We start from the raw sequence: 16,346 nt of genomic DNA, 5'->3' as shown, positions 1-16,346 counted from the left end.
AATGAGGACGGGGAACAGATYCCTGTGCTTCACTCCAGGCTCACAGTATTCCTGAAGATCAGTGGGGGCAAAACATGGGTCTCTCCCCATGCAGGTCTCTCCAAAACAGTGTGTGTCTGCTGGGGCTGTTCTCCACTTGCTCTGAATCCAGCACGTCCTTAAACCTTGAAAGGCTTCAGCCGTGACCTACTCAGGAGCAGTGCAAGTTGTGCAGCACTGGGGCTGGAGCTCAGCTTTTCCTTATAAGGCTGCAGCTCACCCTGGCCGGTCTTCTCCAAAACAGAAACAATGTCCCCCAAAGCATCCATGGCACATTTTCTTCCCAGAGATCCAGCGGTTCTGGCAGTGTGGGTGGCAGTGAAGCACAATGCTGTACGGGGGGTCGAACTGTGAGCTTTTGTGTCTTGTTTGGGAGAAGAGCTTCCATTTGTGGCACAGAGCAGCCTGGGCTAGGGAGCATCGGATCACCTTGGTTCCCCTCACCTTTGCTAAAAGAAAGTGCCTGGGGGAGACATTTGGGAGCTGAAGGTGGGGGGATGAAGTACAGTGATGCTTAAAAGCTCTTCGTGCCCTATCTGTTGTGGCTGACATTTCACAGGTCTCCAGCCATGTCTGGTATGTCCAGTATGTCCCCAGCCAGTGTGACATGTTAATATCACAACAGCAAAGGGAGTCAAAGTAGCTGAGTTCAGAAGCAAAATACCGTCTCCCCTTCTCCCTTTTTATGCAGCTGACCTTTCCTTACAGCATGCAAGTCTGGAGAGCTTGTGTTTCCCCACCATGGTTCCCTAGCTGAGGTACAACCTGTAATCCCTGGTTTCCATCTGTGTTGGCCGGTGTTTGGCTGTGTTACAACACGTGCTGCCGGATGGTGACAGCTCCAGCAGTGCGGCAGCTTTGAGGAGCAGGGATCAGTCACTACAGCCACCAGTCCACTGTTGATAGTCCCATTACCAATAGCAGGCTGTTTGCTTGTTCTTCCTCATGCAGGAGAGAAGAAAGGCAAGGTGGGAAGGGTGGGAACAGTACAAGTCTTATTTCCAAGAAACTCCCACAGCAGAAGCAAAAACTAGTGATCTTGTCCCAAATCAGGGATTTGTTACCCGATGTGTAACTCTCATAACAATCTGATGGTGTTTTGCAAAGCAGCTGAGGTTTGGAAAGGAGGACCTGCCAGTTATAAGCCTGGGGTCCGTCTCTGCTTTCCTGAAGGCTCAGTGTCATGAAAATGCTTTTCCAGGATGCTTTGGACCTGGCTCCCAGGGTGGTGTCTTGCCGCAACCCAGATGGCAACTCCAGATTAGGAAGGGGCATTATGCTGGGCCTTGCATGGCTTGATCCCATTCACCCTGAGATCTCAGCACCTGTTTGGCCAAGGCCCTGAGCACCCTCACGCAGATGGGAGGTTACCCTGCCTGGAGCAGGGGTTGAATGGAGACCCCCTGGAGACCCCTTCCCGCCTTGGTCTGTCCATGCTTTGGGCTACCACAATCTTGGGCTGCAGACTAAGCACATGTGAGCTCACAGATCTTGGTTAGTCTTGTGACTATCTAAATCCAGGTGCCTGTCTTTCTGAGATGTGTTAAGTGCTGGCTGTCTGTACTTTCATGGCTAGCTTGTTTTTTTCCAGCCTGCATGCATAATGTGATCCATATCAGCAGTGCCTGAGCTGTTGACATAAGGGCTATATGCAAATGGCCCGTGTTGTGCCGACAGAGCTGAGTACCTTTTGTTATTTAATAGATATTTGCCGTAGGTCAGCCAGAGGTTTTGTTACACAAAGCAGGAATGTTTGCACTCCCAGATCTTCAGAGATGTGTTAGATATCTTTTATCTGCAAGAGAAAGAACAAATTTCAGCTGAAGAATAGGCCTGGTCTGGCAGTTTTATGTGTCCCAGTACTTAAGCTCAGATAGTGGGTGGGCTGGCAGAACTACAGGCCAGGAAACTTGGCCAAAAATCAAGGTTTTTTTCCCCTCCTCCAGTCCAGACTGGGCAACTTGTCACCAAGGGCTGGTCCAACTGACAGTTGCTGCGACCCCTCTGCCCAGCTCTCCCAAGGTATTTGGGTGCCTAAAAAGCAGTTCATGTCCAAAGGACTTGAATTCCTCTGTACCCTAGATGAGGGAAGCTTTCTTACTCCAGGATATATATATAAAAAACAACATGCTCCCTCCCCTCACCTGTGACCTTGCACTTGGGATGAGGACAGGGGGCTCCTGCCTCTGTGAGCTCTTTGCTAGGATAGTGAGGGAGTGCAGCAGGGATCTCACCAGTTGGAGTGCAGCCCCACAGCACCCAAACAAGCAGAGTCAGTCCAGTGAGAGTAGCCAGGGCCAGCCCCAGCCCCAGGCCTGAGCCTAAATGCAGCCCGGGCCATGGGCAGGGACGTGTGGGCATTGGAGGCCCCAGGAGAGGCCAGTTGGGCCATGAGGGCCCAGTGAGGCTGCGACAATGGAGACCTGACGCCCCCCAGGCCTCATCCGCCCCAAGATCTCAACACAACGTGCATCAGGCTGCACTCTGAGGGCTCCCCGGGCACCAGGCACCAAACCTGTGTGAGCCATGGCTCAGTGCTTCCTGCCTGGTCAGTCTTTGGATGAGGTTGATAGGATAAGCCACAAGGGACTGGCAGCAGATACAACTCTCAGTCTCTCGTCTTCTCCATGCAGCGCTGCTCCTCCAGTTAAAAGCTGGTTATAAAGCATAAGAATCACTCAGTGTCCCAACTTTTATACACAGTCCAGATCTGACTCAAAAGGTTTTACCCAGGCAGGGTTTTACCTGCCTCAGAAAAGCCTGACATAAGTGCAGATCTCGTTTCTGCTGCATTAGCAGAGCAGCAACAATTTCCTTGCGTGAAGCTAGCTCATCTTGATAGGTTAACACAATGGATTGCCTCAATTAACACAATGGGTTTAAAAGTTTTTGCAATACATTGCAGGTGAGATAGGGATTTCTTTGGCAAGTTGCTGCAGGTCATACCACTCAGATTAACTCCCATCTGATTAGCCACAGAGTCTTTCATGTGGAGCAACCATGTGGTCCTGGAGGCTGGAAAAGACCCCATTTCCGAGCTCCAAGCATCTGTGGTGTGCCTCATGGTTTTAAAGAAAGCGTTTCATCCTTGGTCTCTGCAGCCCCAGCAAACTGGCCGTGCCAAAAGACCACTGCCCAGCCTGGCCACTGAAACTGGGCAACGAAGTGGCAGATTACATACAACTTTTTAAGAGAGGTGCAAGGCACACAGGCCTTCTCCAACTCATGGTCCCTGAATGAGTGTCTGATCAGAAGGGCTGGCAAGTGTCTGGCAAGTGAACTTGCCACTGGCAGCAAGGCTGGTCTATGGGAGGAGATGAAGTGTTTTGGATGTGATCTTGCTGGTTTTATGCCTAGGCCTCCAAAAAGGGAGAAGAGAGACCCACAAGCTGTCTTGGGAACTCGCAGAAAGTGGTTCAAGTGCACAGCTCCTTTGAGCTCATACTGGTACTGCTCTTCACTCTAAATAAAACTCCCTCCTTGATGTTTACCTGAGTGTATTTATGAAGCCATCAGGTCCTTCTCAGGCTTTGTGTTGGTAGGTTCAAAATAGCCAGTCTGATCTCTTTCCATCACCTGTTTCCTCCATTTCCTTAAGCATTTGAGTGTGTCCACCTTCTCTGCTCCTCTTGAGGTCAAGCGTCGTTCTGAGCAGAAGTGGGGAAGGGCAAAGAAAGTCTCCCCCATCCTGTCTGGATGGCAGGAGCAATTTGAACAGTAGGATCAAAGGGTCCCTGTGAGCAAGGAGGGCATGTCCCCCTGCCCTTGTTCCTTTTTAYTATCACAGTTTGCTTTTTGATCCTTTGAGCGTATATTTGAGCTTATGTCTGGCCTGGAGGAAATGAGCTGATATCAAAGCTTTGGGGCCTCTGGAGGGTGCGTCTAGTTCCCCAGGGTGAGAGGAGGGTGCATGAGGGGGTGTACACATAAGAGCAAGGCATCATTTCCTTGGTAAAGACTCAAAGATGAGTGCTTCACCCTAATGTTTTAAATAGACTTTCAAGGACAAGCAAGTTATTCCAAAGTAAGGAAGCAGCTAGCAGCCCCAGGGGCTTCTGGTGGCTGCAGCCCCTCTGCACGTAGCACACCCTCACTTGGTCAGCAGGAATTTACAATATTTGCCAACCCTGACAATTAGGCAAGGTGAGAGGTTGGCCTTACCTGCCATTCCTGCCGCAATGAGGGGAAATCAGCTCCCTATGGACACTGCTGGATGCCACAGTGTGAGCTGTTGATAGAAAGAGGAAGAGACGACTTTCAGGGCTTATTTATTCAGCAGAGTTTACTACTGTGGGATTATTTTTACCTGATCTCTCCAGGATGTTAACAAGATTATAATGCTGTTAGATCCTGTCAGCGTAGCCAATTTCAGTGGGACTGAGCAACTTTATAACTCTGTCAGGGATTATTGCAGAGTGCTGTGACCTACCAGTGCAGTCTGATCTTCCATATTGATGAGACCTAATATGTTCCCATGGGGGAACTGATTAAGTTTTCACTTTCTCAGTCTTGTTGCTGTCATCATTTGTGGAATCAGGATTTCTGCAAGCTGTCCCTACTTTTAGGATGCTGCATGACAGCAAACGCTGCATCACCACTCTTAGATCCACCCAAAAGGAGTTTAAATCCTTCAGACACTGTTAAAAGGTGACTTTAAAAAATCCGGACAGACTACTTAAAATTAGCCCTGTTCCAAACATTGACACTTCTGTACTATAGGAGAAGTAGTTTGGGCTTGCTTCTTTGAGTCCTTACTTAGTTGCTTCAGGATTGAAACCCTGCAGAGACAATAGCCATTGTTTGCAGAATAAAGGCTCTGTTGTGGATTCGGCAAGATATCCTGTTTTGCACACTGTGTAGGAAGGCATGGGGAAGCATAGCCTCTTCCACCTGGAGAATCTTTAGCTGAGCAAGGCTTCCCATGTGCCGCACACGCTGGTGACACTCCACGTGGCTAGGACTGAACTCAGCTAACTTTAAACCATCTGAGCATCAGGTGTCTAATCTAAACGGCTTCTTCTGTGGTCACTTTAGGGAGAGGGACACCCCCAGAAAAATGCTTCATCCCTTAAGTGTCTTAAGGCATTTAGCTGTCCATTAAATTTCCCTTCAGTTGGAGTTGTTCCYTTCTAGGAGACATCTTTACACTGTGTGTTAGAGTTCAACCGTCAATTCAAAGAGTCTCCAAGGGGGAAAGAGGGCACAAAGCCCTGCAGGCACGGGTCATAGGAGAACGGCAACTGAACGGAGCAGCAGCACCAGGGCTGCCTGTGAGTATGGGCAGTTGGGGCCATGAAAGGTGGCAAACCACCAGGTGTCCTGCTGTGGGCCTGACTGCTTGCAGCGTGTCCTTCTACACTGTGCATCTATTTCATGTGCTGCCACTTACACTTACAGCTCTTGGAAGTGTCCACAATGTGGGTTATCTACATTATTTACAAGTCTATTCCAGAGATGCTGGATAAGGATCCCCATGAACCTTCCTTCTTCTTTTCTAGGTCAGGACACTCTTTGTGAGTGGGCTGCCTCTGGATATCAAGCCCCGGGAACTTTACCTGCTGTTCAGGCCCTTTAAGGTACCAGATCTGTGTCCCCCAGGGGAAGAGGTGGTCTGCAAAAATCTGTACAGCAGTGGAGCACAGTGGTGACCGTGGAGCACATTGCTTCAGCTGGCAACCTGCACCATCCCAGTGTCACCATGTGGTCCCTCTCCGCAGACCTGAGAGCAAAAAGGGGTGCAAGAGATGGTAACATACCTGTGTAGCAAAGAACCCTTGCAAATGGAGCAATGTAAGGTCAGGTGGGGTGTCTGGGGGTATGTCATGGGGACCTGGCCCTTGCAAAGGCATTAGAAACCCATTCACTGCTCCAGACTGGGCCCTGGTTTAGGGTACTGTGGCAAGACTCAGGAGGTGTGAGCTTGCTTCCAGTCCTCGCCATGGCAAGGCTGGCAAAGTGTATGGGCTGGCAGTCTCTGAACTTAGCAGGATCCAGGAGCCCACTGGTTTCCCAAAGAAAACCTGCTTTGATCATTCCATTCACTGACACAAGTTTCTGCATGTTTTTCCCCCAGTAAAATATAGAGAGATGGTATCAGGCTCTTTGATTACACAGAGGTTTAAATTCCACGTTGATTTTCACCCCATTTAATAGCAGAAGAGAACTGACTTTAAACCTCTCAAAATCCCCGCTGTGTTTCTTGACCATGACAGATTTGGAGCTTAGATATTGGCTCTTTTAAAATACAAAAGATGGTATTATCAAGCTACGATCAGGCATTAAACAGCCATGCAAAAAATTCAGTGGCACTGAGTCCCTGAGCTTGTGCTAATCCTTTATAGCTGTAAGAAGCTCAATATCATGTCTGCCTAATACTCCCCAACTGTTTTACTGCAGAGTCACAGATAATGCACATTTCCCTCTCGAAGGGCTAGCGGGGTTGAAAGGGTAGGGAACAACAAGTGCCCTAAAGTGTTGGCACTTCTGCTTCTGAGCACAACCCCCAGGAGCCTGGGCGAAGTAAGGCAGAGGCAGGGGAGTCCACGTTAGGGAGCAGAGCATCTCTTTGCCAACAGCCCTCCTAACCGAGCGCTCAAGACTCTGTGCCCCAGGCTTGCCTTTGCAGCTTACTCTTCCCAGGCCCTCAGTAGAGAGGATGGGGGGGGGGGGTGAGCCTCTCCTAGCCAAATTTCCCTTCTCAGCAGGTCTTGCTGCTGGTCAACTGTTCCCAAGTCTAGGCATTGCTGTTGCAGTGGTTGTGTCCTGGTCCAGCATGCTCGGCTGCATGGGGAAAACTTGCTCAGTTGCTGAGGGATTGATAATATCAGTCTCTATCTGGTTGTCCATGCTGAGCATTATCTATCTGTGGCAATCTCAGAAGGATCTTGGCTAAACAGAGTTTTTCTCTTTTCTTGCAGGGATATGAAGGGTCTCTTATAAAACTCACGTCTAAGCAGGTAAGAGCATTTCAGAACTGGGTGCTTGTAGTTGCCAGCACTGTGCGATTTGGGAACAGTGTCCCAATGCAGGGTCTCATCTCTTCTAAGCTCCAGCCTTAGTCTAGTCCTCTCTTTTCCTCATCTCTCCAGATCCCCTGATTTTCATGCAGTCTCATTGCTGGGAGTGCTCAGCTTCCAGTGGAAGAGCCTTGCATCTACAGCAGAGGCAAGGGCCTGTTTAGGGACGATCAGGGCAGGTGTCCTGGGAGCAGGAGGGTCACACGGCTGTTGGACTCAGCCCTTGTATTGGAATGACATGCCTTTTGCAGTGGAGGGCTGCAGTGACACCAGGCTGTCCTCCAGGCAGAGAGCAGAGCCAGTCTGCCTTGGGCTGTGGCCCTTGTGTGTATCGCCAGAGACCGCTGCTCCAAGGCCTTGCCCTCTTGCTTGAGTACCAAACTAAATGTCTGGCCCCTGCCATAAAAGCCTCACCTGGCTCCAGTCCCCCGTGAGGCTAAGACCATCTTTCGGCGCAGATCCCAGATCTGCATTTCCCATCCCAGGGAACTGCTTTGTATGCAGCTTAAGGAGGCATCACTGCTCCCCTGCCTGCCTGACTCACCTCTCCTCTCTTCACTCCTCAGCCCGTGGGGTTCGTTAGCTTTGACAGCCGCTCAGAAGCAGAAGCTGCTAAAAATGCTCTGAACGTAAGTATGTGGTGCCCTTCCTTGCAGCTTGTGCCAGGGCTCGCATCCTGGGGAGGGATGGGGAACTGTACTGCTGGCAGAGTAGTCGCCTGTGCTTGCTCCCCTGGAGGTGGGGAGAGCCATCTTTCCTTGATTCATGGCCAAAGCCTAACACTGTGCTTGTCTGTGACAGCCTGTGAGAACCATTGTGTCTGCCAGGAGGGAAGGGCAGCTCGCTTACGCCATCATGTTTTGCTCCCATGCTTATGAGGTGACTGTGGACCAGGCAGGAATGAGGGTGGCTGGCCTTCAGGAATATGCTGCGTGCTCCTCAGCACTCGTGCTCATGGACTCTGTCTTTTCTCCAACAACTCTCATATGACGGGACCACTCTTAGGAGGCTGAAAGAGCTCACTCTTTTTTTTCTCCTGTCCCTGAATTCCTCCCTCGTTTCTCCTTCCCCAAATGACTGCCAGTTGCTCTCCAAGTTTCTCTGGCCTGGGGATGTGTATCTTCCGCACCTGCTAGCTTGAATACGTTCCATTTCTCCAACCATTTCCTGATCTGCTACTTATCATCTGCTATCATTGTAATCTCCACTACTTCCTAATGTCCATCCCTCACTCCTCTTTTTATAATGGCTTCTCTTTGCTGGCCGCATTTTTTCACTGTCTTGGCACATGGTCAAGTCTTAGTCCAGCTTTAAAAAATGTTGGGGAGATAAGGCTTTCTGCTGGCCTCTCTGTTTTCTGTAAAGCAGGTAGCCTCTGCCTTCTTCCAGCTGAGGCCCATGTTACCAGCACTGGAACTGGGCAACTGTTATTGGGCAACAGGAACATGGAGAGATTTAGGGAGGAAGGGACTTTTGGAGGGCTCTAGTCCAACTCAGAGAGTTCATGATCTCCAAGGATGGAAAGGCCAGAGTGAAGATGCCAGAAGTGAAGACCTTGTGGTGAAGATCACATGTCATGGTGAAAATATTTGTGTTGTCCCCAACATCATAGCAGAGTTTGTCTCAATTTGCAAGATTTGGCTGGAATTCTTTTTTTTTAGGGCCAGAACTATTTAATCGCTCCTGGAGGGGAAGGAGGTTATATTCTCTGTCTCCCCTCTCCCACCTCCATAAAAAATGGCTGAGATAAGAGCACCTAGCCAAGATCTCTTCCCAAGGGAGTTTGAAACTCACGTCTTCTGTAAGAGCATCCAGGAGAGTCCTACCAGCTCCCCTGAGCACTGCAGGTACTTGCAGTTTTTCCTGTTGACAGTGTAGTACTTTGCAGCCACAGTAAGTCACTGGACCAAGGAAATATCTCTGGGGTGTGAGCACACTGCCAAATCCATGCAATCCCTGCTTGGCCTTGGCTGTTCATACCACCTGCGTGCAAATTCTGGAGAGAGCCTTTATGTGTGGCTCAAGCTGGCCTTTACCAGCTGGCCCAAAGATCTTTTCCTGGGCCAGGCCCAGCAAGAGCTGGCAGCTGTCCTGTCTCTGTCCTGGCAATGCAGAGCAAAGGGCTGTGTCCCAGTGCATGGGCCGACAGACCTCTTTGTGCAGAGCATTGCCCATGAGCTCTGTGATGCCAATGTGCTGGAAGAGGATTACAAAGCACAGATCATTTGACCGTTTGTCAGGAAGAATTTGTAGCCCCTTTTTGCTATAACATGGGAGGGGAGAGAAAGACACATGGCTACATAGAAGATGATGCTTCTAGATCAGTGTTAATCTGCTCAGTTGGTTTGAAACTGGTTCCTTACCGCTGGCAATGTTGTGGGAGCGATCAGACTTCATGAACAAGTGTATGAGTGTGTGTGTGTGTGTGCGTGCAACAGCACATGTGTGAGGGTACGTGTGCATATGTGCTTTTGTGTGTGTGTATGTGTGTGTGCATGTGTTTGTGTAAGAATGTGTGTGCACAGGGACAACCCTGACACTGATCCAAGCCAGATGCAGGCACTGAAGAGGTTATTTTCTTCCAGTAAATGAACATGCTTTGTTCCAGTCGTTTGATATCCAACTTATCACTGCATCAAAGCTCTTAAAAACATCCCTCTTGTCTACAGCAGTGAAATAACCCTGGAGAACTCACGTTTCCCTTTTTTAGACTGGTGCCTCGGTTTTGTGAGGCCAGTGGTTTGTTCCAAGTTGATGCATGGGGGCAGAGTGCTTCCCAACCAGGTTTCCAGTGTGCCAGCCAGCCAGGGCCCTCCACATTTGCACTAGTGACAGCAGCAAATGTGTCCACCCTGTTCTCCTCCACTCGGGCTCTCCAGATCCCAGATTTATTTGGAGCTGTGATTAGCATGTTTGATTTCATTTTGCTCAGGGGGTGCCCGTGGGGAAGAGGTGCTGCATGAACAGCCTCTGGCCTCCCCTGCTAAATGCAGGGGAGGAAAAAGATTACAAGGAAGTGGTGGTGGGGGAACGTTATTTATGAAGACGGCTGACATTTGCATTTGGAAGTCCAGACAGCGAGGGGCCCTGTCGCAGGACCCCGTCTGGCTGACGTTAGCCAGCGCCCAGGTCTGCGACCTCCTGTCTGTGGGAGATTAAGGAGTGGGAGGTGATGCAGCAGCACTGGTTCTCTCTTGACCTCAGGGAGCTTTTCCAGACAGTTTTCCTCTGCAAAGCAGGCGGGCTTATCCCTGCAGCACCTCCTGTGTGCTGACGGAGGGCGGTTCCCTGGAGTTGGGGCTGCAGCGTCAGCCTGGGGGCTCAGGACAGACCTGAGGGAAAGCCCACCCTCCAGAGGCCCTTCATCCTGCTGTGAGCTCAGCCTGGGCCTGCTGAGCTTGAGAGCTGCGTTGCAAGCTGCCAGCTTAGGCTGCAGGTGATAGACCAAACCGTCTGCCTAGGCAGGTGTGTGGGATTGGCGGGAGGAGAGGGGGTGACCCACAGCCCGGATGTGCTAAGGAAACACTGTCCCAGACATCACATAAACAATGTGTCATTAAAAAAGTGTTGTCAAAGGAAGCGGCTGCCTCCGTTCTGCAAGCACCAGCTGTGCTTCCCTTCCACAGCACCCTCTCTTCAAGTCTGCTGCAGCCTCAAAAGCGTGAGCGCCTCAGCCCATGGCAGGCTTGCAGTCCCTGCAGGGTGGCATAGGTGACGTGACCCCTGTGAAAGGGAGGCACCTCACTGCAGTCTGAAGATGCTGATACTGTGGCAGTTTTGTCCTGCCATGCTGCTGCAGGTGGCTGGCACTCTCTCCAGCTCCAGCTCTGCCCACACCACAGAGGTCTGGGCAGACACAGGGGGGGAAAACAAGGTCTCTTGTGTGGTTGGCAGATCAATTCAGGATGGTTTCAAGGGCTCCTGGGATACATGTTTGTGTAGCAGCTGGATCCGGGTGGGCTGGGAAAAAAGCGGAGCAACCGAAGTGCACTAGTGTGTCTGCAAAAGGCTCAGGAAATGGGAAGCACAGTTTATGCCCCAGGAGGGCCTGTTGCTTGCGGCGGCAGCTCTGCATAATTCTGCCGCTTGGCTTGAAATGCCTCATGGAGAACACAAGTGGATTCATAAAACGAATCTGCTGTACATGCAGGGCCAGCTCAAGCAAGGAGCTTTCATGGCAGAAAGCGGGTCTCAGAGGAAAAAGAACAGCTTTTCCAACCATGCTGGAAGTCAGTGATGGGACTGTGAGGGCTGTATCGAGCCTCTGAAGGCCTCTACATTCCTTAATACTTTGCTTTCTTTCCTTTCCATGGGCGATCCTGATAATAGTGAAAGAGGTATTTATGGTCTTGAGCACTGCAAGGGTTTTGACCTTGGAAAGGCACATCCCGGTACAGAGACGCAGTGCTGGCAGCAGAGCACTGCGGACAGGTTTACCTTCTGACCCTCTTGCTATCCACCTTTGGTCCGACACATTAAATTAGGCAGCTCCCTGTCATGGGTCGCACTAAATTGGGTGGCTGTCATGCTAGCCAGTGTTGTATCGCTGGTCGGACAATAATCCTGGCAACTCCTCAGCTCCTTTCCCACTTGGAAAACGTGAAGCTTTATCTAAATAAGGATTAGGCTCTTAGATATGAGTCAGAGTGTGACTCCTTTCCCAGAGTTTCCTGTTTGTTCAGTGGGAAAAATAGCAGCTAAAGCTGCAAAAGCTTTCAGAGAGATGAAAAAAAAGTGTGGGAAAAAATGTCTGCCCAGCCTTGAACTCCTCACCAGCTCCCAGGATGCAGGGTTTTGTACCACAGGGCTCAGTGTCTGAGCAGAAGATGCCACAGTTTGTTGGTGTGGGCTGGAAAAACAGCCTGGGAATGCATTGTTTTCCAGCCTGTGCCAAAGGTGTCTCATAACCAGGTGGCAGTTGTAAACCGGCAGAGGAAATGCAGGACCGGGAAGCAGTTCTCCAGGAAATGTCTGCTTTTCCGAGGCTCCTGGAGTGCTCGTCGGCCAACAGCACCCAGGGGTACCTGCTTTCCCCAGTCATGTAACCTCAGAGGTGCAGCTGTCTCATTCCCTTGTGTGTCGGGCTAATGAAGGCCCCTGCCCCCAGCTGGCAGGCAGCCTTTCACTACCCGACACTGCCCTGGCTCACCTTGCTCTTGCCATCAGAGCTGCAGCACAGCTGTAGCCCCCAAGGGCTGCTCTGGGTGCCAGGGCCCCCGGACAGTGGCTCAGGTTGGGGACCAGCATCTCTCAGTGCCCCTGAACTGCTTCGTCATGGCCTCAGACATGTCGGCACCACCATTTGGCAGAAGTCTTTGGAGAGGCACCTCTCAGCCACCATCGGCTTTATTTTTGCTACAGGCAAAAGAGCAGATTTCACTTTTCTTTAGCAGCTTCCTTCTTCCTTTGCAGAGTTAAACTGCTGCTGCTGATGCAGTGGGTAACATCACCCCGCCCACTGAATAATCTCATCAGGCAGGGATAACAGCGTGAAGCCAGTTCTCTAATGCCTTTCTGTGTTTTTCCTTGTCTTCATTTTAAATTTAAAATATTTTTGGCTCTGCTAATCCCTCTGGACAAGAGCTTGGCTGAGCAGGATGCCGACTACCAAATATGGTGCTGATCCTAAAGATGTTAGAGGAATGCAAGTTGTTGAGGGCCCACGGCCTCAGTGTTCACTGCCAAACAAATTAGGTCATTTAAACTTTGGAAGTTTGCAAGGATGTTGGAAATTGAATTGAGGACAAAAATCTGGAGTTATTTTTGTTGCAGGGCTCTGGGAGGCGGTGGAGGGGGCTCATGCTGGAGGAGGCAGGGAGCTTTCTGCCTGCCCCCACGTGTGTGCTTGCTTGCCCTGAAAATGTGTTAGATAAGAAGAGGTGCCAGGATCTCTTTCTCCACCTGTAACCATGTGAGATGGCATCAAGGAAGCTACCGCCTCACATTTGCTCTGCCCAGACTCCCCTTTCTGCACAGTGTCATTTGTATCTGGGCTCAGAGGGAGCATTGCTCCTTTTAAAAGCAACTCCCTGAGGTTCCCTGTCTGCTTCTCCCTCCTCCAGAGCGTCGCTTCCCCCTCACTCCGAGCACACCGTGTGCCCGGAGCAGCACATGGTTAACCGAGCCAAGCCCCCTGCCTGACGTAAATGTCTTGCTGTGAACAGGGACGTTTTATAGCCAGGGCATGCAAAACATCGTCTCCACGGTATAATATGTTTCCATCCCCATAACGCCATGGCATTGTTCAGTCCAGATTAGAGAGCAGCCTGGGAGCCAGATGAAGGTTCCTTATGTGACCAGGGGACAAAATCAGGAAAACAAAGTCCTTATTAGTGAATGTTTTATCAGCAGGAAAAATAAACAGGCCCAAGCTATGGACCTAACTTTCTGAGCAAGTCATTGGAGCTGGTTTTCCAGCTGGAATTTTGGGGTGAAGGTGATGGAGAGAGTCTGTGCATGCAAGAGAGAACAAATGAGGCCTGTGGGAAACGTCTGCTGAACTGTGGCAGGATCAGGACACTGCTGGGGCTGTGAATGGCTGAACCCCCTTTCCTCCTGTCAGGGCTCTTTGGGTTTTGTTCGCCTGGCTCGCTGACTGGCTGTGTTTCCTTCCTTCCAAGGGCATCCGCTTCGACCCCGAGATTCCCCAGACACTCCGCCTGGAGTTCGCCAAGGCAAACACCAAGATGGCCAAGAGCAAACTGGTGGGCACACCGAACCCCAGCACACCTCTCCCCAGCACCGTACCTCAGTTCATCGCCAGGGAGCCATGTAAGTACTTGGCTTTGCTCTCCTTTGAAAATGAACAAGAGGGGGAGAAATGACCCTCCAACCCAGTCCTTCATCTGCCAGCTGGGAGCTGGCATAGGTGAAGCAGGGCATGCTCCGGTGCTCCGGGCAGAGCCAGCCCCACCGCCTGCCTCTTGCCCAGTGTCCTGGCAGTGAGGACATCGGACATGAGGAATCTTCCCATCCTCCTTTGCCTTGGCAAAATCACTTGTTCAGGCAATTCAGACCATGCAGAAATCCCAGGCAAACATACAGACCCACCAGCTCTGCTGGGACAAAGACACTGGGGGGGACACTGGAGGGAGCTGAGGTACCTTTGGGGGGCTGCTGGTGGGCACCAGGTTAAATTTGAGCCAGCAGTGCATGCTCATCCTGAATGAGGCAGCCACATGCCAGGCTACGTGAGTGGGCCTGTGGCCAGGAAAGCAAGGGCAGCTGTTAGCCCTTCCCTTGGTGCCAGGGAGGCTGTCCCAGGGTACCACATCCAGCCTGGGCCCCTAGTTCAAGGAGGCTATGGGGACACTGGAGAGGGTCTGGTGGGACTACCAGGATGGTTGAGGCTGGGGCCACTAGGTTTGCAATGAGAGGGGAGCCAAGTCAGCCTGCTCTGGTGACGTATGGGTTATCTAAGGCTTGGGAGTATCTAACCACAGGTACAGCATCCTGAGGGGCAGACACCATGATCACGGAGGCAAACTCTTCTTGGCCACAGCAGATGATACTGCAGGGGCAGCTTGTGAAGTTTGGCTCGAGTATTAGGAAAAACTTGTAAAAGAGAAGGCAGAAAAAAACCATCCTTGGTGGTTTCCAAGCCTCAGCTAGATGAAATCATGGCTACTCTGATCTCGTGTTGGCAACAGTCCTGCTGGAAGTGGGAGTTTGGACCAGAGACCTCTGGACACCCCTTCCCCCTTTGCTCCTGTGGTTGTGGGGGAGTCTTTTCTCTGGGGCTTTCCTCACTGCTGGTGACCACTAAAGGGCCCATTTCTACCTGAGTGTCTTCAAACCTGGAGCGTGCCGCTTGCCTGAGAGCCTGACATGGTCAGGAAAGTGCACCGCTCCCAGAGTGATGGGTGGGATATGGGTGTGCAGCTGGGGTCCCTCCGATCTCCAAACCCRGCTGTCAATGCTAGAGAAGACCAGCAAGCAGGTCGTGGTCAGCCCAGACAGGAGAAATATTTGATTCCTGCCAGGAAATCCTCTGCCTTTGCTGTGGTGGTGTGGGTTCCTGACAGATGCTGACATGGTTTCCAGCCCCAGCTGTGCCAAAGTCAACACCTTGGAACAGACCACTCTCTCCTCCACACCTGTAGTTTTGGGGATGGTTATAGCAGGGAAGAGATGAGGGAAGCCAACAAGTCTTCTGTCCGGGCCAGCAAAACCCTTGCTTCGTCCCTGATGCTGCCAGCCAGAAATCAAAGCACAATGTGCTTTGTTCTCCAGGAGAGAGAAAACAGGTTTTTTCTAGTGCCCAGCCCTCCTGGACACACTGTGAAGGGCACTGGGAACCCCATGCATCCCTGCTGTGTCTCACCACCTTGTGAGGGGTTTCTTCGGCACCATGTTAACCCACAGCTGCAGCTGGGGCCCATCCCTGGGCTTGCCCAGTCCTGCTGCTCCCGCTCGGAGAGATGAACGCGACCCTTAGGAATGAGCTGTGGTAGGGGCGGTTGTTTATGCTAGCCCTTGCCAAGTTTTTGCTGTTTATCTTACTTTCAAGTCAACAGTGTAAACTTGTAATCTCCTGTGTCATTGAAACACAACCTCTGGGGTGGCGATGGTGGTGCAGGGGATGGTGGCTGCTGCTTGCTCTCACGACTCACTGGAGGAAGGGCCGTGGAGACGGGAAGTGGGTCGCAGTGAACCCGGGGCATAGCTGGAAAGAACTGGAGCCTTCTCTGAGCATGTGAAGGTTGCTGGTTGCAGAGGGAAGCTAGAAAAACCTCTGCCGAATCCCTCCAGCGTATCTGTGTGGGGCTGTTAGAGCTGCCCAGGTGGGCTAGCATTTTGGCCTCATTGAGGTATCCGACTACAAAACATCAGCTTAGAGACAGGCAGAAATCTTGGGGTAACCCTGGAGACGTTATGGGTGTCGGATACAGCAGTGCCAGGTGCTGTTGTGCTGGCATACAGTTGGAGCAGCTGGAGCACCTCGTGCTTGGAGGCACTTCAGCCCTGACGTGAGCCGTTGTGATTGTGTGATGTGGGCAAGTGGCCAGCCTTTCTTACATGGTTGCTTCCCCGAGTTGCAAAAGGGCTGCGCGTTTCCAATCTGTTGAGGCAGATGGGGTGCGAAGCATCAGCTCAGCTTGGCGATGTCCTTTCAGAGCTCAGCTGGGGCTCCTGGAAGCACCTTGGTTTAAAGCTCCAGGGCTGCGATATTTGGGGCAGGCTCTGTCTCAGCCATGGCAGCAGCATCCGAGGAAAAGGCAGCATAATTGTCCATGCTCTGTCAAAAAGCAGCGGCAAAAGGGACATGTTGTGGGAGAAACTGCTGTGATC

General features: G+C 51.3%; 1 protein-coding gene across 1 annotated transcript in view; it reads left to right on the top strand.

Moving 5' to 3' along the window:
• The window catches only part of RBPMS (RNA binding protein, mRNA processing factor), a 46,394-nt gene that overhangs the window by 18,412 nt on the left and 11,636 nt on the right, over positions 1-16,346 (top strand). Inside the window, exons 2-5 of the mRNA XM_026091636.1 lie at positions 5,538-5,615; positions 6,957-6,995; positions 7,622-7,684; positions 13,676-13,826. Of these exons, the coding sequence (XP_025947421.1) occupies positions 5,538-5,615; positions 6,957-6,995; positions 7,622-7,684; positions 13,676-13,826 (331 nt within the window). The remainder of the gene's footprint in view (positions 1-5,537; positions 5,616-6,956; positions 6,996-7,621; positions 7,685-13,675; positions 13,827-16,346) is intronic.

Source organism: Apteryx rowi, unplaced genomic scaffold (genome assembly GCF_003343035.1).
Source record: "Apteryx rowi isolate R43461 unplaced genomic scaffold, aptRow1 scaffold_911, whole genome shotgun sequence".
Taxonomy (NCBI): Eukaryota; Metazoa; Chordata; class Aves; order Apterygiformes; family Apterygidae; genus Apteryx; species Apteryx rowi.
The sequence above is the reverse complement of the archived record's forward strand: the minus strand, read 5'-3'. Positions and strand labels throughout refer to the sequence as shown.